Below are 22,993 nucleotides of genomic sequence, written 5' to 3'. Positions count from 1 at the left end.
GTTTAATATCACTGGCATATGTCTTGAAAGGGTCTCGACGAAAGGCATGATCTGAAAGAAAGTAGAAGGGACTGTGAAACATTCCCTCAGTAAAGCAGCAGCAAGGGAGATTTAGAATTTGTCCTCTGGTTCAGGAGCAGTCCTCCTAACCTTCTGCTTTGGATAACACATAACACCATAAGATATAGGAGCAGAATTAGGCCATTTGACCCATTGAGTCTGCTCTGCCACTTCATCATGGCTGATCCATTTTCCTCTCCGCACCTCTCCTGCCTTCTCCCCATAACCCTTCATGCTGTGACCAATCAGAATCTGTTAACCTCTGCCTCAAATACAGGTTTCCCCCGCTATCCGAAGGTAGAGCGTTCCTTTGAAACGTTCCTATGTAAGCCAGAATGTCGTAAAGCGAAGAAGCGATTACCATTAATTTATATGGGAAAATTTTGTGAGCGTTCACAGACCCAAAAATAACCTACCAAATCATGCCAAATAACACATAAAACCTGAAATAACAGTAACATAGTCATAGTCATACTTTATTGATCCCGGGGGAAATTGGTTTTCGTTACAGTTGCACCATAAATAATAAATAGTAATAGAACCATAAATAGTTAAATAGTACTATGTAAATTATGCCAGTAAATTATGAAATAAGTCCAGGACCAGCCTATTGGCTCAGGGTGTCTGACCCTCCAAGGAAGGAGTTGTAAAGTTTGATGGCCACAGGCAGGAATGACTTCCTATGACGCTCTGTGTTGCATCTCGGTGGAATGAGTCTCTGGCTGAATGTACTCCTGTGCCCAACCAGTACATTATGTAGTGGATGGGAGACATTGTCCAAGATGGCATGCAACTTGGACAGCATCCTCTTTTCAGACACCACCGTCAGAGAGTCCAGTTCCATCCCCACAACATTACTGGCCTTACGAATGAGTTTGTTGATTCTGCTGGTGTCTGCTACCCTCAGCCTGCTGCCCCAGCACACAACAGCAAACATGATAGCACTGGCCACCACAGACTCGTAGAACATATAGTAAAAGCAGGAATGATATGATAAATACACAGCTTATTTAAAGTAGAAATACTTTTCCACAATCATTGCCTGAACTGTTCTATGTAGCGAAAATCTCACGCAAGCACTGTTGGCAGAAACACGGCGCAAGTGCTCTAGGCAGAAAATCTCACGCAAGCGCTGTTGGCAAAAACACTCTCTCCAGTAATCTTTAAGCTATGAACCTGCCAAATCATACCAAATAACACATAAAAATACACAGCCTATATAAAGTAGAAATAATGTATGTACAGTGTAGTATCACTTACAGGAATCCGGAAGACAGCATGTCGAGCACACTGATGATGGTGTGTTAGACTGAGTCGTCGGACGTTTGGGTGGTGCAGTGGCCCCCACCCTCTGGGCCACCGACCGATACCGACCCGCGAAGCATGCAGGGGTGCAGCGGTAGCTGGGAGGCACACAGCAGATCTTTAAGAAAAAAGCCGAAATAAACATGCTAATTAATTAGGTGCTGCCCGGCACATAATTGTCGGCCCAGATCGGAGGTGATTGCGTTGCCTCTGATCTGGGCCGACATTTATGTGCTGGGCGGCACCTAATTAATTAGCAAGTTTTTTTCGGCTTTTTTCTTAAAGATGTGCTGTGTGTCTCCTGGCTACCACTGCATTCTCCGCAAATCGGTATCTGTTCGCGGCCTGAGGGTTGGGGTGGTGGGACACTGGGGTTTCGTCTGTTTCCATTAGGGCAGGCAGCTCATCTTCTCCTATGACTGCCCGCCTCAATATCAAAGGTCGAGGTTCGTCGTCTGCTGTGGCCGATGTGCAAGGCTTGCTTGACTGCTGAGCCTCGCACATTTTTCTATCATACAGTTCTTTGTAAGCACTCAAACCATCTTGCAAATATCCCCTAAACCTACGTACGCTTTCAAAATTAAAGTTGTACTTTATCATTGCAGTGAAAATCTTGGAGGATCTCCCAGTGGCCACACATTTTAATTCCACATCCCATTCCCATTCTGATATATCTATCCACGGCCTCCTCTACTGTAAAAATGAAGCCACACTCAGGTTGGAGGAACAACACCTTATATTCCGTCTGGGTAGCCCCCAACATGATGGCATGAACATTGACTTCTCTAACTTCCACTAATGCCCCACCTCCCCCTCGTACCCTATCTGTTATTTATTTATATACATACATTCTTTCTCTCTCTCTCTCTCCTTTTTCTCCCTCTGTCCCTGTGACTATACCCCTTGTCCATCCTCCGGGTTCCCCCCGCCCTTCTCCCTGGGCCTCCTGTCCCATGATCCTCTCATATCCCTTTTGCCAATCAACTGTCCAGCTCTTGGCTCCATCCCTCCCCCACCCCCCCCCATCTTCTCCTATCATTTCAGATCCCTCCTTCCCCTCCCACTTTCAAATCTCTCACTAGCTCTTCTGTCAGTCAGTCCTGACGAAGGGTCTCGGCCCGAAACGTCGACTGCACTTCTTCCTAGAGATGCTGCCTGGCCTGCTGCGTTCACCAGCAACTTTGATGTGTGTTGTTGAAAAGAAAACTGCCAATATTTACAAAAAGGTAACTACCAGAAAACACAATAATAGTTCTGTACTATTCTTAGCCCATATTAACTCCTCGTAGCCCCTCTTCCTCTCATACTGAGATGATAAGGCCATAAGATATAGGAGCAGAAGTAGGCCATTTGGCCCAACGAGTCTGCTCCGCCATTCAATCACTGGCTGATCCAATTCTTCAAGTCATCCCCACTCCCCTGCCTTCTCCCCATACCCTTTGATGCCTTGGCTAAACAAGAACCTATCTATCCCTGCCTTAAATGCACTCAATGACTTGGCCTCCACAGCCACTCATGGCTACAAATTCCAGAGATTTGCCACCCTCTGACTAAAGTAATTTCTCCGCATCTCTGTTCTAAATGGATATCCTTCAATCCTGAAGTCGCACCCCCTTGTCCTGGACTCTCCTAAAATGGGAAATAACATTGCCATATCTAAGCTGTTCAGGCCTTTAAATCAGCACTAGGACATGCCATCATTAATTATCAACAGTGTTAACTTAAGACTATACATGAATTAGAATATGATGTACCCCACAATGTAGTTACAATTATATTACAAAATAAACAGGAGTATCTACCAAAACTATAGTATACACACATGTATACATTTACACATCCCATTACTAAAGAGATGGAATATTCACCATGTACAGTGTAAGAGATACCATATAGCCAACCTGAGCACAGCAGCTGGGTTTAGGACACGTTATGGTAATGTACCGGGGAAGACACTGAAGTGTGCACACTCAGCACAACAGCAGAATGACAAGGCAATGTCTGTGTCTGTGTATGTGTGAATATGCACGTGGAAGGAGTGCGTTTACCGAGTGTTGTCCATCACAACAGCGCTTGCACTAGAATAGGACACTACAAAACAGCACAGGCCCTTCGGCCCACAATGTTGTCCCAACCCTTTAACATAATCTAAAATCAATCTAACCCTTCTCTCCCACATAACTCTCCATTTTTCATTCATTCATGTGCCTATCTAAGAGTTTCTTAAATGGCCCGAATGTATCTGCCTCTACCACCACCCCTGCAGTGTGCTCCACGTACCCATCACTCTCTCGGTTACAACACCTACCTCTGATATCCCCCCCTATACTTTCCTCCAATCACCTTAAAGTTATGCCCCCCTCATATTTCAAAATATTCCTTTTCCACTATGGGTAAAAGTCTCTGGGCTATCCACTCATTTCAAGGTTTTTTAATGTCATTTCCAGTACATAAGCGTAAAGGAGAACAAAATAATTGTTATTGTGGATCTGATGCAGCACAAAAAAAACCAAAAAAAGATAAAGAACACTTACTTTTCCCCCTACTGCTTGGGGAAAGTAACTGTTTTTGAGTCTGGTGGTCCTGGTGTGGATGCTACGTAGCCTCCTCCCTGATGGGAGTGGGACAGACAGACCATGAGCAGGGTGGGTGGGATCTTTCATGATATTACTGACCCTTTCCTACCACTTTTCTATAAATGTGTGTGCCTATACCTCATAAGACCCTCTAGTCCAGGCTGCGTGTTGGTAAATCTCCTCTGCACCCTCTCCAAAGCTTTCACACCCTTCCTATAATGAGTGACCAGAACTGAATGCAATACTCCAATTAACCCTTACAGCAAGTTAGGCCTGATCAGTGTGAATCGTGGGCAGGTTTCAGAGTTCAGGCAGTCTAGCTCTGAACCAACTTTCTTGTGCCCTCACTAAAGGCAGCAGGTGGACAACGTAATGATACGACTGGCCAGAATGTGCAAATCACCGACTTTTAATGAACATAAAAATGAAGAGACGGTTGGTCTATCAGTGAGAGAGATTTTGTGTGTGTGTGTGTGTGTGTGTGTGTGTGTGTGTGTGTGTGTGTGTGTGAGGGAGAGAAGGAGAGAGAGAATGTGAGAAAGAAAGAATGAGAGAGAGAGGGGGAAGAAAAAATAATGAGAGAGTGAGGGAGAAGGAACAAGACAGAATGTAGAGCGAGAATGAGAGAGGAACAAAGAGAATGAGACAGAGACAAAATGATATAGAGACAGAGAGATGACAGAGACAAAGAAAACAAGAGCACGAGAGCCAGATGAAGAACACAAGAAAGAAGAAAAGGGAATATAGAAAACAGAGAGGTAAAGTCTTCAAAACTTGTTGAACATAATTTAGACCACTGAATCCAGTAAATGACACTGCATATAAGCATGCTGACATGTAACTGGGAGTTTGGCATGGGGACCAAGAGGGAGGGGGCTGGGTCTCATCGAGTTCAGCTAAAACCAGAAGGAACAGGGCAGTCAAGTGTGGTGAACCGGGGCAATCACTGATCCCTGCGGGGCTGCCGGACACAAAGGCCATAGCTCTGCTAAAGGGAAGGTATGGTGGGGCAATTATATATGGACATGGCTTTCCCGAGTGGTGGGGCCGCTGGACAGCTTTGTAAACATCAGAGACAGCAACAACAGCCCAGATTCTGACACACATTAAACACCTGCTGGCTTTTGTAGTCAATTAGAGCAGGGATACACTTAACTAGCCTCTCATGGTTATGAGATGTATCGCCAGTGAAGAACTTGTTGAACAGTAGACGCTGCTATACATATGTAACACAGCAGTCACCTTGATCACAGCCGGCTCTCACCCACGCTACTGAGAGTATAATCAGGAAACCGGTTTTAATGACCGATGCCTCACAATTAATACTGGTCCATACACATTGGAAGAATCTTACTGTTTTCCTAATAACACTGGAGGAATTTGAACACTAGACGTCAATTAAAAAATTTATGCAATAGGTTAACACTCCTATACCCTTCCCTATTGGTGCAAGGTTCCATTGGTTGTCTATGGTGTGGAGCTCCCTCCCGTAAAGTGACGCTCCCTCCTCACCACCCATTCCGCAGAGTGACAGTCCCTTCTTACTGCCCCTCCCGAAGGGTGACACTCCCTCCGCACCACCCATTCTGCAGAGTGACGCTCCCTCCTCACTGTTCTTCCCACAGAGTGACGCTCCCTCCTCACCGCCCCTCCCACAGTGACGCTCCCTTCTCGCCACCCCTCCCACAGCATGGTACTCCCTCAGTAACACCGCACCCTCACACACTGAGACCCACATCAGTGCTGCCTCCTTACTACCCAGCACAGTGTGGTGTTCCCTCATTACCACCCCCACCTGCGGCATGGCACTCCCTCAGTGCCACCCGACCCACAACACAGCACTCCCTCCTCATTCCTTGCCCACAGTGTGCCACTCCCACAGTATTTCACGTCGCAGTGCGAAGCTCCCTCAGTACCGCACTCCCACAGCATGGCAGTTTCCTTCTCACCACCCCTCCCGCAGCACAGTACTCCCTCCTCACCGCCCCCCTTTATTGTCCCTCCCACAGCCCAGTACTCCCTGCTCACTGCCCCCCTTTATTGCCCCCCCCACAGCACAGTACTCCCTCCTCACCGCCCCCCTTTATTGCCCCCCCCACAGCACAGTACTCCCTCCTCACCACCCCTCACTTTAATGCTCCTCCCACAACACAGCGCTCCCTCCTCGCCGCCACTCTTTATTGTCCCTCCTGCAGCACGCACTCCCTCCTCACCGCCCCTGCTGCAGCGCTCCCTCCTCATCACCTCTCTTTATTGCCCCTCCCACAGCCCAGCACTCCCTCCTCACCACGGCACTCTCACCTTATTGTGCCTCCAGCAGCACGGCGCTCTCTTCTGACCTCCACCCTCCACCCATCCCCCCTCCCACCTCCCACCACCGCAGCATGGCGACAATTTTGAATGCATATCCTGGCACTTGGGTGAACTGTATTGATTGAGCTCGGCCAGGACAAAGATAAGACATAATGGAAGCCTGGATAAAATTGCATCTTTTATAGCCTGGCACTTCAGATCTGCTGTCTGTGCATTGTGCGGATGAAGGCCGCTGGCTAGCCCAGCTTTCATTGCTCACCCTGATGGCTCTGAAATGAGTGGTGTACTGGGCCCCTTCAGAGGGCAGCAAAGTCAACAACATTACTGTGTGTCTGAAGTCACAGCTAAGCCAGCATGGGTAAAAGCATGGTAGATTCCCTTTACTGAACATCATTAGACACTCTGTTGGGACTTTGCAACAATCAGACAACTTTATGATTACTTTTACTGAGTGCAGATTTTTTATTTCTGTTTAAACTGAAGTGAAATTTCTGAACTGCTGTGCTGGGATTTGAACCAGCGTTTGCTGGATTATTAACGCAGCGATGTACGCACTAACGCTGCCATGGAGAGTCCCAAGCCCAGCTGCAAAAGGCCAGCATTCTCATCCCGTTAAAAACCCAGAGCTACGGAAACACCAACAGTAGCTCCAAAGACCTCATCCTTGGGAGAGGAAGGATCTTCGATGGGCTAACCTTGAAAGACTGACCCAGAACTGAGGACTGTCGACAGCCTATGCTGCAGTAAAGGGAGATGGACTTAAGAAGAGAGAGATGTAGGTGCTATTCCCAGTTGATAAAAGGCATTAATTAGTGACAAATTCCTTCTGTTGGCTTTGAGAATCTGCCTATTCCTTCCAACCTTCAGCAAAACTTCCCAAGTTTTCCAGTAGACTTCAGGTTTCTAAGAAATGCTGCTTTGATCAGCCTGATTTAAAGTGCTGGAGGAACTCAGTAAGTCAGGCAGCATCTGAAGAGGGTTATTGAAGATGGAGAAGGTCCTGGAGCCTCTACCTACCAATACTGATTTATAAGCACAAGAGATTCTACAGATGCTGGAAATTCAGAGTAACACACACAAAATGCTGGAGGATCTCAGCAGGGCAGGCAGTATCTATACAGGGGAACAAACAGTCAACATTTTGGACCGAGACCCTTCATCGGGACTGGAAAGGAAGGGGGCAGAAGCCAGAATAAGGTGGAGGAAGTGGGAGGAGTACAACCTGGCAGGGTAGGTGAAGGTGGATTTGGTGGGGGAGGGAGGATGAAACAAGAAGCTGGGAGGTGATAGGTGGGAAGTGTTAAAGAGCTGAAGAAGGAATCTGATAGGAGAGGAGAGTGGACGTCAGGAGAAAGGGGAGATGTGTATGGAAGCAGAGGGAGGTGATGGGCAGACCATGAGGGCAGGGGAGGAGGAGGAGTGAGAGGGCCACAGGAATGAAGGAAAGCAAAGGTGGGGGTGGGGGAACAGAAGGGAGTGGTCACTGGAAGTTAGAGATCTCAGTGTTAATGCCATTGGGTTGGAGACTAATCAGGTTTAATTCCTACCTATAAATGCTGCCTCACCTGCTGAGCTCCTGATGCATTTTGTGTGTGCTGCTCAATATTTCCATTATCTAGAATCTCATGTTCAGAGGCTGGAGGGATTTGGGTAGTTTTCTCTGGAGCACTGGAGGCTGAAGTTTATAAAGTTGTAAGAGGCAGTGAAAAGGGTAGAGTGTCAGGGTCTCTTTCCCAGGTGGCCTGGACTCCAGATCATGCATTTAAGGTGACAAGGACTCAAGGTCATGCATTTAGGGTGAGGGGTAGGGTAATGTTCCATATGTATTTAGAAAGGGTGCAAAGATTTACCACGATGTGACCAGGAATAGAGAGCATGTCTTATGAGGAAAGGTTGAGTGAGCCAGGGCTTTTCAAAGCTCAAAGTAAATTTATCATCAAAGTACATAGCGTACATGTCACCATATACAGCCCTGAGATCCGTTGTCTTGTGGGCTCACACAATAAACCCAATAACCATAATGAAAGACCGCACCAACAGGGTAGTCACCCAGTAAACAAAAGGCAACAAACTATGCAAGTACAAAAAGAAAGAAAAAATAGTAAGTAAATAAGCAATAATTATCAAGAATATGAGATCAAGAGTCCTTGAAAGTGAGTCCATAGGTTGTGGGAACAGATCAGTGATGGAGCGAGGGAAGTTATCCCCTCTGGGTCAGGAGCCTGATGGTTGAGAGGTAGTAACTGTTCCTGAAGCTGGTGGTGAAGGTCCCTGATGATGGATGCTGGCTTCCTGCAACAACACTATGAAGGTGTGCTCAATGGTGGGAGGACTTTACCCATAATGGACTAGGTCATATCCACTACTCTTTGTAGGATTTTCCGTTCAAGGGCATTGGTGTTTCAATATCAACCAGTCAATATAATCTCCACCACGCATCTGTAGAAGTTTGTCAAAGTTTCAGATGTCATGTCAAATCTTCACAAACTTTTAAGGAAGTACAGGCACTGCTGTGCTTTTGTTGTAATTGCACTTAGTGCTGGGTCCAGGACAGGTCCCCTGAAATGATAACACCGAGCAATTTAAAGTTGTTGACACTCTCCACCTCTGATCCCCCAATGAGGACTGGTGCATGGACCTCTGGTTTCCTCCTTGTGAAGTCAATAATTAGCACGTTGGTGTTGCTGACATTGAGTAGAAGTTGTTGATGTGGTAGCACTCAGCCAGAATTTCAATCTCCCTCCTATATGCTGATTTGTCACCATCTTTGATTCAGTCTATGATAGTGGTGTCGCCAGCAAACTAAAATATGGCATTGGAGCTGTGCTTAGCCTCACAGTCATAAGTGAAACAAAACGTGGGTAGAGCAAGGGGCTAAGCACACTGCCTTATGGTGCACCCGTGTTGATGGAGATTGTGGAAGAGATGTTGTTGCCAATCTGAACTGACTGTCAGTGGCTGTGGGAGTTTGTAATGCTTCCTACATACTTTGATGGTCAAGGCGAACATAGAAGGCATCAAGCTCTCTGGACATCACCTATGTTGCTTGATTTCACTTTGAAAGAGGGGATAGCATTCAAGATGAGAGGTGTATAAGATGATACGAGCCATTTTTTTGATTGAGTGGACAGCCAGAGACATTTTCCCAGGGTGGAAATGGCTACTACAAGAAGGGTATATTTTACAATGATTGGAAGAGAGTATAAGGGGAATAGGTTATATAGGCTCTTTACAGAGAGTATTGGGTGTGTGGAATGCCCTGTTAGGGGTGGTGGTAGAAGCAAATACATTAGGGACATTTAAGACACTCTTACAATGGTGCTAGAAAGTTTGTGAACCCTGTAGAATTTTCTCTATTTCTGCATAACTAGGACCTAAAATGTGATCAGACCTTCACGCAAGACTTACAAAGTTTGTAGATAAAGAGAATCCAATTAAATAAATAACACAAAAACATTATTCTTGTTCATTTATTTATTGAGAAAAATGATCTAATATTACATGTATTTGTTGGAAAAAGTATGTGAGCCTCTGGGGTAATGCCTTCTACAAAAACTATTAAGAGTCAGGTGTTTCAATCAATGAGATGAAATTGGAGGTGTGGGTTGTAGAGGTGCCCTGCCCTATAAAAAAGGCACAGAAAGTCAGGTTACTGACAGAGCCTATTCTTCTCAAAAAAGATCTGTTTATGTACACCATGCCTTGATCAAAACAATTTTCAAGAGGACCTCAGAAGAAAAATTGTCGAGATGCATGGAACTGGAAAAGCTACAAACACATTTCTCTTGACCTAAGTGTTCATCAGTCCACAGTAAGAGAGATTGTCTAAAATGGAGGAAACTCAGTCCTGTTGCTACTCTCCCTAGGATTGGACATCCTGCAAAGATCACACCAACAGCACAATGTGCAATGTTGAAGAAGGTGAAAAAGAATCCAAGGGTAATAGCATAAGACTTTCAGAAATCTCTAGAACTTACTAAAGTCTCTGTTCACGTGTCCACTACAAGAAAAACACTGAACAAAAATGGTGTTCATAGAAGGATCCCATGGAGGAAACCACTGCTTTCCAAAAAAATTGCTGCACATCTCAGGTTTGCAAAAGACCACCTGGGTGTTCCACAATGCTTCTGGGACAATATTCTGTTGACAGATGAGACAAAAGTTGAACTTTTTGGTAGAAATGCACATTGCTATGTTTGGAGGAAAAAGGGCACTGCACACCAACATCAAACCTCATCCCAACTATGAAGCACCTGGACAGCTTGCAATTGTTGAGGGAACAATGAATTCAAAATTGTACCAAGATACCTTCCAGGAGAATCACAGGGTAGCAGTCCATCACCTGAAGCTTAATAGAAGTTGGATAATGCAATAAGACAATGACCCGAGTAAATCAACAAGAGAATGGTTTAAAAAGAACATTCATGTTTTGGAATGGCCAAACCAAAGTTCTGACCTTAAACCTATAGAAATGTTGTGGAAGGACCTGAAGCAAGCAGTTCATGCAAGGACGCCCACCAACATTCTAGAGTTGAAGCAGTTTTGTAAGGAGGAATGGCCCAAAATCCCTCCAAACTGATGTGCAGGACTGGTCAACAGCTACCAGAAACATTTGGTTGAAGTTATTGCTGTATGGGGGCGGGGGGGGGGGGAGTCACACCAGTTACTGAAAGCAAAGGTTGACATATTTCTTCCAACAAATACATGTAATGTTAGATATTTTTCTCAATAAATAAGTGAACAGGTATAATGTTGTGTTATTTATTTAATAGAGTTCTCTTTATCTAGTTTTATCAATTATCAGTGATCTTGACAATAATGTGGTAAATGGGATCAGCAAGTTTGCTGATGATATGAAGATTGGAGGCGTTGTGGACAGCGAGGAAGGCTTTCAAAGGTTGCAGAGGGATCTGGACCAACTGGAAAAATGGGCCAGAAAATCGCAAATGGAATTTAATGCAGAAAGTGTGAGGTGTTGCATTTTGGAAGGACAAATCAGGGTAGGACATACACAGTAAATGGTAGGGCACTGAGGAGTGCAGAGGAACAAAGGGATCTGGGAGGTCAGATACATAATTCCCTGAAAGTGGTGCCACAGGTAGACAGGGTTGTAAAGAAGGCTTTTGGCATCCTGGCATTCATAAATCAAAGTATTGAGTATAGGAGTTGGGATGTTATGGGGAGGTTGTATAAGGCATTGGTGAGGCCAGATTTGGAGTATTGTGTGCAGTTCTGGTCACCTAACTATAGGAAGGATATCAGTAAGACTGAAAGAGTGCAGAGAAGATTTACTAGGATGTTGCTAGGTCTTCAGGAGTTGAGTTACAGGGAAAGATTGAACAGGTTAGGACTTTATTCCTTGGAGCATAGAAGAATGAGGGGAGATTTGATAGAGGTTTACAAAATTATGAGGGGTATAGACAGAGTAAATGTGAATAGGCTCTTTCAACTTAGATTAGGAGAGATAAATACAAGAGGACATGGCTTTAGGGTGAAAGGGGAAAGGTTTAGGGGGAACATTAGGGGGAACTTCTTCACTCAGAGAGTGGTGGGAGTATGGAACGAGCAGCCATCTGACGTGGTAAATGCGGGCTCACTCTTAACTTTTAAGAATAAATTGGATAGGTACGTGGATGGGAGAGGTCTGGAGGGTTATGGACTGGGTGCAGGTCAATGAGATTAGCAGAATAACATTTTGGCACAGACTGGAGGGGCTGAGTGGCCTATTTTCTGTGCTGTAGTCTTCTATGGTTCTAGTTTTAGGTCTTCCACGAGGATCTGATCACATTTTAGGTCAGATTTATGCAGAAATAGAGAAAATTCTACAGGATTCACAAACTTTCTGGCACATGGATGATAGAATAATGGAGGGCTATGTGGGAGGGAAGGGTTAGATTGATCTTGGAATAGGTTGAAATTTCGGCACATCATGGGCCGAAGGGCCTACAATATGTTTGATGTTTTATGTTTTACGCTCTATGTTCAGGGTAAGTTTTGCTTTAAACACAGAGAGTGGGTGCTTGTATCAGGCTGCAAGAGGAGGTAGTGGAATCAGATACAGTAATGGTTTTTAAGAGGTTGTGAGATGGACTCAAGAATGTAGAGGGACAGGAGGGAAATGGAGAAGGTGCAGGCAGAAATGTAGTTATTTTGGCATCGTGTTTAGCACAGACATGGTGGACTAAAGGGCCTGTTGTAGTGCTACAGCACCATAACACATAGGAGCAGACTTAGGCCATTCAGCCCATCGAGACTCTCCACCATTCCATCACAGCTGATTTATTATCCCTCTCAATCCCATTCTCCTGCCTTCTCCCCACAACGTTTGATACCCTAACTCATCAAGAATCTATCAACCTCTACTTTAAATATACTCAATGATGTGGCCTACACATCCATCTGTGGCAATGAATTCCACAGATTCACTACTCTGGCTAAAGAAGTTCCTCCTCATCTCTGTTCTAACTGGACACTCCTCTGTTCTGAGGCTGTGCCCTCTGGTCCCAGGTTCCCCCAATACAGGAAACATCCTCTCCACATCCACTTGGTCTAGTACAGTGCTGTACCATTCTGTGCTCTATGTACATGTGAGTCTCTGCCATTGTGTGACCAGTATGGTCAGTCATGTATGATATTATACATGCGATGTCTATAATACATACGATGGTGCTAAAAAGTTTGTGAATCCTGTAGAATTTTCTCTACTTCTGCATAAATATGACCTAAAATGTGATCAGATCTTCATGTAAGTCCTAAAATTAGATAAAGAGAGCTCAGTTAAATACATAACTCACAAATGTGCACCTGAGAGTTTTTTCAAGACTTCTGATAATTTGATGTGATTTCCAATACACAATTACAAACCCCATTTCCAGAAAAGTTGGGATATTTTCCAAAATGCAATAAACAAAAATCTGTGATATGTTAATTCACGTGAACCTTTATTTAACTGACAAAAGTACAAAGAAAAGATTTTCAATAGTTTTACTGACCAACTTAATTGTATTTTGTAAACATACACAAATTTAGAATTTGATGGCTGCAACACACTCAACAAAAGTTGGGACAGAGTTAAAATAAGATTGAAAAGTGCACAGAATATTCAAGTAACACCACAGGAAGACTCCACATTAAGCAGGCTAATTGGTAGCAGGTGAGATATTATGACTGGGTATAAAAGTAGCGTCCATCAAAGGCTCAGTCTTTGCAAGCAAGGATGGGTTGTGGCTCACCCCTTTGTGCCAAAATTCATGAGAGAATTGTTAGTCAGTTCAAAAGGAACATTTCTCAACGCAAGATTGCAGAGAATTTAGGTCTGTCAACATCTACAGTACATAATATTGTGAAAAGATTCAGAGAATTCAGAGACATTTCAGTGCATAAAGGGCAAGGTCAGAAACCACTGTTGAATGTGCGTGATCTTCGAGCCCTCAGGCGGCACTGCCTAAGAAACCGTCATGCTACTGTGACAATTATAGCCACCTGGGCTCGGGAGTACTTTGGAAAACCATCGTCACTCAACACAGTCCGTTGCTGCATCCAGAAATGCAACTTGAAACTGTATTATGCAAGGAGGAAACCATACATCAACTCTATGCAGAAATGCTGACGAGTTCTCTGGGCCCGAGCTCATCTCAGATGGACCAAAGGACTGTGGAACCATGTGCTGTGGTCAGATGTGTCCACATTTCAGCTAGTTTTCGGAAAAAACAGGTGTTGAGTTCTCCGTGCCAAAGATGAAAACGACCATCCAGATTGTTATCAGCGAGAGGTGCAAAAGCCAGCATCTGTGATGGTATGGGGGTGCATCAGTGCCCACGGCATGGGTGAGTTGGATGTATGTGAAGGTACCATTGACTCTGAGGTGTATATTAGGATTTTAGAGAGACATATGTTGCCATCAAGGCGACGTCTCTTCCCGACCACATTCTGCACGGGCTGCAACAGCATGGCTTTGTCGACACAGAGTTCATGTGCTTGACTGGCCTGCTGACAGTCCAGATCTAACTCCTATTGAAAATGTATGGCGCATCATGAAGAGGAGAATCAGACAACGGAGACCACAGACTGTTGAGCAGCTGAAGTCTTATATCAAGCAAGAATGGACAAAATTTCCAATTGCAAATCTATTACAATTAGTATCCTCAGTTCCAAAACGATTAAAAAGTGTTATTAAAAGGAAAGGTGATGTAACACAATGGTAAACATGCCTCTGTCCCAACTTTTGTTAAGTGTGTTGCAGCCATCAAATTCTAAATTTGTGTATGTTTACAAAATACGATTAAGTTGGTCAGTAAAACTATTGAAAATCTTTTCTTTGTACTTTTGTCAGTTAAATAAAGATTCACGTGAATTAACATATCACAGATTTTTGTTTTTATTGCATTTTGGAAAATATCCCAACTTTTTTGGAAATGGGGTTTGTATGAAGTAGAATCAAATAATTGTTACTCTGGATTTGATACAGCACAAAAAAACACAGCAAGATAAAGAACACAATAATAAAAGAAGTAATTAATACAAATACATAAGATAGCTTATATACATAGTTTGACTGTACGTCTATAGAGTGAAGCACAGTAGTGTTTGTACATAAGGTGACTGACAGGAAATGGTAAAGTAGTGGTGGAGGGGGTTGTCGAAGGGTGGGTTAGTGTGTGGAGATTTGACCAGGAACAGTTAGCCTGAGTGCTGAATTACAGACTGATTCAAAGATAGGTCTCACCGGCTCCCCTCAATCCAACAGCAGATAGAAGTTACAGTTCATCGCTGTTCATCTAGTCCTCTCCTTCACAGCTACTTTACACAAAGTGCCAGAAAATGGCTTTCAGCCTCCTGAACTTTTTCCCTTGGTGTTTTCAATCACAAACATTCTAGTTTGGACTTCAAAGCAGTAGAAAGAGGCACGTCCTCCCTCAATGTGCAGCTCTGTGGCCCTTCCACCCCCTGTTCCTCTCTCCATATTCTTACAGGCGTGATGCATCAAAGGTCGTTCTTCTGAAGAGGCTGCGTGCACACAAGCAGAGGGACTAAAGGACATCAAAAAACAAACTAAAGTAAACATGAGAACAGAGGTTCCCACCACCGCAAGACTAAAGCACGTGCACACACAGCATCGGAGAGCGTGGATCCTGCCTCTTTTGTGTTCAGGTCTGACGACGGCTTTGTTCGGAGACATTAAAGCCTTGTGCTTATGAACTGGAGATGATCGGATAAAAGTTTCTTTCTCCGGGGTCAGCGAGACTCGAAAGCAAATTTGCGCAGAGGCTCACAAATCGAATTTGGATTTCAAAGTAGAAACAGTATCCCCCAGCACCATCCAGGAAGACACCCCACAACCTTATTAATTCAGAATCCACAGCACTTGGAGAAGACAAACCTACCCCCAGTGATGAATGGATAAGCGTGTGAAGAACATACAGCTTCAGCCCAGAGTCCAAAATCTTTCTCAGATCCAAGATTTTCCTCTTTGTATAAGAGCCTCAGAGAAAAATACCCAAAGAAATGTACAATGCGCTTGAGGTGTATGAGATGATAAGTGGCATTTTTCCCAGGGTGGAAGTGGCCAGTACAAGGGACCATCATTTTAAGGTGATTGGAGAAAAGTATAAGGGGGATGTCGTCAGACAGACAGTGGTGGGTGTGTAGAATGCCCTGTTAGGGGTGGTGGTAGAGACAAATACTTTAGGGACATTTAAGAGAGAGGCACGTGGATGAAAGAAAAACGGAAGGCTGTGTGGGAGTGATCTCAGAGCAGGTTATAAGACATTGTAGGCTGAAAGGCCTGTACTGTGCTGCACTGTATTATGATCTACACTCAGCGGCCACATTACTGTCTACCTCCTGTATATGATGAAGTGGCCTGTGCGTTTGTGATCTTCTGCTGCTGTAGCCCATCTCCTCTGCCCCCTCTCATTAACAAGGCATTTTCACCCATAGAATTACCACTCACTGGGTGTTCTGGTTGTTTCTTGCACCATTCTCTGCAGACTCCAGAGACTGTAGAAAGCAGGTGTGGGTGTACCTAATAAAGAGGCCATTTACTGTTTAGCAAGGCGTGCGAGCAAAGAGGGAAAATAGTGAGGTAATTTGACCAATGAACAGTAGCTCACAGGCCTCTCCGAGGCAGAGACTGCACCTACCTGTGGTTTTTGTTCATGGCTGCCACCATGAGTGGGGTCCAACCCAGCTTGTGTCTGTGTGAGACGGGAACACCAACCAACAGCAACCTGCAAGAAACCCAACAGAATAGCGTCATTGCAGCAACAGCCTGTGTAACTACATCACTGCTACAGAGGGTAAAGCTGGTTTACCCGGGTTCAATCCCAACCTTGGGCACTATCTGTGTGCAGTTTGTACCATATCCTCGTGACCATGTGCGATTCCCTCTGGGTTCTCCCACATCCCAAAGAAATGCAGGTGTTTCATTACAACAACAGCTTCTCGGATCCCACTCGATGAGACAGAAGGACATAAACACCAATTATCTATTTAGAACTATAAAACTGTCTATGTGGAAAAACAGCAAGTATTGAAATACTTATCTAGGTGTGTGTGGGCCCCTCACACAGCAGCACACCTCCCACTCGATCCGGGGTACTATTCATGATCAGCCCCGATAAACTACCCCCAATTCCAACCCCCAAAAAACACTCTACTCTTATACCCTTTCCACTGATACGAAATGGCGCAGTAAGTGGACCATCTCAAACCAGTAAACCAGAACCACTCACCACTCTTCACGAGTCCCACCCCTGTGTTCAACTAACCCTCATATTCCCCCCGTAGTATCACACAGTAATGGGTGTACTCCCAAAGCAGTAATCAAAGTTCTGCCACGCTCAAGGCCACAGTGGCGGTGAGACATTTGACAAGCAAAAAAGGGAACCCTTTACAATACAGCCAGTCACTAGGTTAATTTAGCCACTGTAAATGGGCTCCAGTGAATAGGCGAGGGGTAGAACCTGGGAGGGAATTGAGGGGAATGTGGGGAGATGGGAGATTATAGGATTAATGTAGGATTAGGGTAGCCAATGGGTCACTGTAGACTTGATGGGCTGATGGGCCCGTTTTTGTGCTGGATCTCCCCATGACCCAACGGCCGATAGAACATAAAACATAGAACAGTACACACAGGAACAGGCCTTTTGGCCCACGATGTTATGCCGAACCAATTAAATTAGTAACCTAACTAAATTACTAACCTAACTAATTGCTTCAGCCTACACAATGTCCGTATCTTTCCATTTTCCTCACATTCACTTGTCTAACTAAACTACTGTTAAAATCCCATAATCTTTCTGCCTCTACCAGCACCCCAGGCAGTACATTCCAGGCACCCACCACTCTGCGTGTGAAAAAACTTGCTCCTTACATCTCCTTTAAAATTACCCCTTCTCACCTTAAATGCATAACCTCTGGTATTAGAGATTTCAACCTTTGGAAATAGATACTGTTTGTTTACTCTTATAAACCTCTATCAGATCTCTGCTACTCCAGAGAAAACAACCCAAGTTTCTCCAATCTCTCATTACAGCACATGCCCTTAGTCCAAACAACGTCCTGCTAAACCTCTTCTGCACCCTCTCCATAGCCTCAATATCCTTCATATAATGGAGCAACCAGAATCGTATGCAATACTCCAGATATGGCCTAACTAGAGTTTTATACGGCTGTGGTGCCGAGCTGGTTCCGTGGCTGTGGCCCGCAGCCATCGGGCTCCTGGATCGGCTGTAGCGGGCTCCCGGGTGAGCCGAGGTGCCGAGCTGGCTTCGTGACCGTGGCCCGCAGCCATCGGGCTCCTGGATCGGCTGTAGCGCTGAACGGTTCCGCGGCTGTGGACTCACTTTCAGGGACTCTACAGCTCATGTTCTGTGTGTTATTTGTTTACATTTTTATTGTTTGCATGACTTGTTCTTTTCTGTCACACATTGGGTATTTGACAGTTTTTGTTGTGTGGGGGTTTTTAACGGGGTTCAATTGTGTTTCGTTGTTTTTGTGGCTGCCTTCAAGAAGATGAATCTCAGGGTTATATATAGTATGTATACTTTGATAATAAATGTACCTTGAACTTCTGAACTTTGAAACAGGCCCTTTGGCCCAACTGGTCTATGCTGACCAAGATGCCCATCCGAGCCAGTGCCATTTGCCAGCATTTCTAAACCTTTCCTGGCAACGTACCTTTGAAAAGTTATTGTTGCTGTCTCAACCACATCCACTGGCAACTCAATCCACATATATAATCACTCTTTGTGTAAAAATTGTGCCCATTGAGTTCCTATTAAACCTACTTTGAAATTGTATTTGGCTTACAAATAAAAGTTTTTCGCTGCATGAGACCATAAGAGATAGAAGCAGAATTAGGCCATTTAGCCCATCAAGTCAACTCCATCAATCTATCATGGCTGATTGAGTTTCCCTCTTAAGCTCATTCTCTTACCTTCTCTCCATAACCTTTGCAACCCTTACTAATCAAGAATTCATCAACCTCTGCGATTAATATACCCAATGACTTGGGTATATTTAACATAGAGGCTGTCATGGCAATGAATTCCACAGATTCACCACCCTCTGGCTAAATAAAATATTCCTCATCTCTTGTTCTAAATGGAAGTCCCCCTAGTCTGAGGCTGTATCCTCTGGTCCTAGACTGCCCCAGTACAGGAAACATCTTCCCCACTTCCGCTCTGTCTAGGCCTGTCAATATCTGGTGGGTAGGTGAGATCCCTGACATGAGGTTTCTACGACAGATGGAACCCATCTGGCTTTCAGCGGCAGACTATGTTAAGTGATACTGTTAACACCCAGCCACCTACTTCACTGCAGAGATACCTGACCTGATTTAAACCCATCTGGCATGTTCTAACCTAACAACATACATACACACACCATGCTGCTTGACCAGAATGGGGCCAAAAAGCAAAGGGGTTAAATTACAAGGTCTGGCTGCATTAACTCCACGTACATTCAGTAACAGTGGCAATGCCATCAGGGAAATGGGACTAGGCAGAAGACTAAGGAGGGATGGATTAGATGGGCTGAGTGGCCTGTTTCTGTGATGTGGCACTTTATGAGAAGTTTTTCACTGTACTTCACGCAATTTACCATCAAAGCTCTGAAAACTGGCTTAGTCTACTGGATACCTCCCCCATACCACAGTCCCACACACAAAGCTAAAGGAACTCAGCAGGTCAGGCAGCGTCAATGGAGCGGTATAAACAGTCAATGTTTCAGGCTGAGACCCTTCGTCTGGACTCAGGAATTATTCATCGTTAAGTTACTTCCAAAGTAACCTAAATTTGCATATTGGGTGTTCAACTTCTTTGTTGAGTGGGTATGTTTTCATGAATTCTATTGTGCTTCTTTGTTTTGTGGCTGTCTGCAAGATGAATCTCAAGGTTGTATGTTGTATATATACTTGGATAATAAGTGTACTTTGTAAGGCAGCTGTACCTTTTTGTTTTCAGATACAGTGTGCCCTCGGCGCATAACGTCTGTGCCAACCACATCACTATAATCCTGCCTGTACCTGGTCAGGTGTTTAAATGTGTCAAACATTACATTGTACCTGTTTCCACCACCCCACCTGGCAGCGAGTTTCAGACACCTGTCTAAAACAAAATCTGCCACACCTATCTCCATTGAATCTTCCCCCTCTCACCTTAAACCTATGCCCTCTCGGACTTGGCAAATGCAACGTTGGTACTTACTTCAAGAGGAATAGAATATAAAAACAAGGAGATAACGCTGAGCCTTTATAAGACACTAGTCAGGCCACACTTAGAGTATTGTCAATTGTTTTGGGCCCCATATCTCAGAAGGGATGTGTTGTCATTGGAGAGAGTCCAGAGGAGGTTCACAAAGATGATTCTGCGAATGAAGGGGTTAACATATGACAAGCATTTGGCAGCTTTGGGCCTGTACTCACTGGAACTTAGAAGAATGCTGGAGGATCTCATTGAAACCTACCGAATGTTGAAAGGACTGGATAGTGTGGATGTGAAGAGGATCTTTCCTATGGTGGAGCCATCCGGAACTAATGGGCACAGCCTCAAAATTGAGGGGGCGATCTTTTAGAACAGAGGTAAGGAGGAATTTTTTTTAGCTGGAGAGCAGTGAATGCTCTGCCACAAACTGCAGTGGAGTTCAAGTCCCATGGGTATAATTAAGGCAGATATTGATAGTTTCCTGATTGGTCAGGGCATCAAAGGATATGGGGAGAAGGCAGGTGTGTGGGGCTGAGGGGGTTCCAGGATCAGCCATGATGGAATGGCGGAGCAGACTCGAAGGGTTGAATGGCCCAATTCTGCTCCTATCCCACACTCTGGTTGCCTAAACTATCTGTGCCTTCGTTAACGTTATATTTTTCTATCAGGTCTCCCCTCAACTTCCAACGCTCTACAGAAAACCATCAAAGTTTGTCCAGTCTCTTCTGAGAGTTAATATGCTCCAATCCAAGCAATATTCTGGAGCACCTCTTCTGCACTCTCTCCAAATGCTCTGCATCCATTCTGTAGGTAGACCAACACTAACAATAAGGATGTAGAAGCTTCAGAGAAGGTGCAGAGATTTACCAGGATGCACCCTGTATTAGAGAGCTGTTTTATGAGGATAGGTTGAGCGAGCTTGGGCTTTTCTCTTTGGCACGAAGGAGGACGTGAGGTGACTTGATAGAGATGTACAAGATGATAAGAGGCATAGAGTGTACAGCCACAGACTTTTTCCCAGGGCAAAATTGGCTAATACAAGGCAGCATAATTTTGTGGTGATTGGAGCAAAGTTTAGGAGGAATGTCGGAGGTAGGTTCTTATTTTTTGCATAGAGAGTGCTGAGTGTGTGTAACACCCTGCCAGGGGTGGTTGTAGAGGCAGACAGATTAGGGTTTTTTAAAGAAACTCTTAGATAGGCACATGCGAATTCAGTTCTGTAGAATGAGCAGATGTTAACACTAGTGATATCCAGGAAGGTCGTTCTGATGGAGACCAAAGGGCACGGCAAGGCACAGAAGATGTGCCACCAAGGAAGTCTCTAGTTGTGACGATCACTCGTACTACTGGAATGGGGCTTCTGAGGTTGAGAGAGTGGAACTGTCCAGCTGCAATGGCTTTTCCACTTTAAAAGGTTTCCACACAGCTTCCTATCATCATTGTTGAAATTGACAGACTACCAACAGATATGCACATGGATGAAAGAAAAATGGAGGGCTATAGGGAAGGGAAGGGTTAGATGGATTTTAGAGTAGGGTACAACATTGGCACATCATCATGAGCCAAACAGTCTGTACTGCACCGTAATGTTCTATGTTCTACGTAACATCCCAGAGAACCTCTTCCGCGCCCTCTCCAAGGGCTCCACAGCTACTCTACAGTGGTTTTTAACACTGGGCCTGTACTCAAGCCCAGAAGAATGAGGGGTGACCTCATTGAAACCCATTGAATGTTGTAAGGCCTCAATAGAGTGGATGTGGAGAGGATGTTTCCTGTGGTAGAGGGTAGTCTAAGACCAGAGGACACAGCCTCAGAATAGTGGGACATTCTTTTATATAACCATATAAAAATAACAGCACGGAAACAGGCCATCTCGGCCCTTCTAGTCCATGCCGAACTCTTACTCTCACCTAGTCCCACCGACCTGCACTCGGTCCATAACCCTCCATTCCTTTCCTGTCCATATAGCTGTCTAATTTAACTTTAAACGACAAATCGAATCTGCCTCAACCACTTCTGCTGGAAGCTCAATCCACACAGCTACCACTCTCTGAGTAAAGAAGTTCCCCCTCATGTTACTCCTAAACTTTTGCCCTTTAACTCTCAACTCATGTCCTTTTGTCTTAATCTCCCCCATTCTCAATGGAAAAAGCCTATCCACGTCAACTCTATCAATCCCCCTCATAATTTTAAACACCTCTATCAAGTCCCCCCTCAACCTTCTACGCTCCAAAGAATAAAGACCCAACTTGTTCAACCTTTCTCCGTAACTTAGGAGATGAAACCCAGATAACATTTTAGTAAATCTCCTCTGTACTCTCTTTTAGAATGGAGATGAGGAGGAATTTCTTTAGCCAGAGAGTGGTGAATCTGTGGAATTCTTTGGCACAGGCAGCTGCATTGGACGTCTTTATATACATTTAAGGCAAAGTTTGATAGATTCTTGATTGGTCAGGGAATGAAGAGATATGGGGGAGAAGGCAGGAGACTGGGACTGAGAAGGAAAATGGATCAGCCATGATGAAATGGCAGAGCAGACTTGATGGGACAAATGAACTAATTTGCTCCAATATCTCATACAATATGCCAGATGTAGCACAGAGCAACACGGTGGGTACAGCTGCTGCCTCACAGCATCAGACCCAGGTTCGAGCCCGATCTCCAGCATGGCCTGAGTGTGTCTGTCTCCATGGGTTGACTCTGGGCGTTCTCCTGGTGATCATGTGGATTTCCTCTGGGTACTCCAGCTCCCTCCCAGTCCAAAGACATATGGGTTGGGGTTAGTAATTTGTGGGCAAGCTATGTTAGTGCCAGAAGCGTGGCGACACTTGCCGGCTGCCCCCAGCACATCATCGGACTGTGTTGGACGTTGATGCAAACAATGTATTTCATCGTATGTGTGACAAATAAAATGAATCTAAACTCTGAAAGGAGCAGAATCAGGCCATTTGGTCCATCAAGTTTGCTTCACCTTTTGATCATGCCTGATTTATTTTCCCTCTGAATCCCATTCCCCTGCCTTCTCACCTTTGA

At 44.7% G+C, this 22,993-nt stretch overlaps 1 protein-coding gene across 2 annotated transcripts in view; it reads right to left on the bottom strand.

Moving 5' to 3' along the window:
* The window catches only part of clpb (ClpB family mitochondrial disaggregase), a 210,632-nt gene that overhangs the window by 167,413 nt on the left and 20,226 nt on the right, over positions 1-22,993 (bottom strand). For both annotated transcript variants that reach the window (XM_063054713.1, XM_063054711.1), the window contains exon 3: positions 16,397-16,483. In XM_063054713.1, the coding sequence (XP_062910783.1) occupies positions 16,397-16,483 (87 nt within the window). The remainder of the gene's footprint in view (positions 1-16,396; positions 16,484-22,993) is intronic.

This window comes from Mobula hypostoma, chromosome 7 (genome assembly GCF_963921235.1).
Source record: "Mobula hypostoma chromosome 7, sMobHyp1.1, whole genome shotgun sequence".
Classification (NCBI taxonomy): Eukaryota; Metazoa; Chordata; class Chondrichthyes; order Myliobatiformes; family Myliobatidae; genus Mobula; species Mobula hypostoma.
Note: the sequence above shows the minus strand (reverse complement) of the source record. Positions and strands in the feature narration are given on the sequence as shown.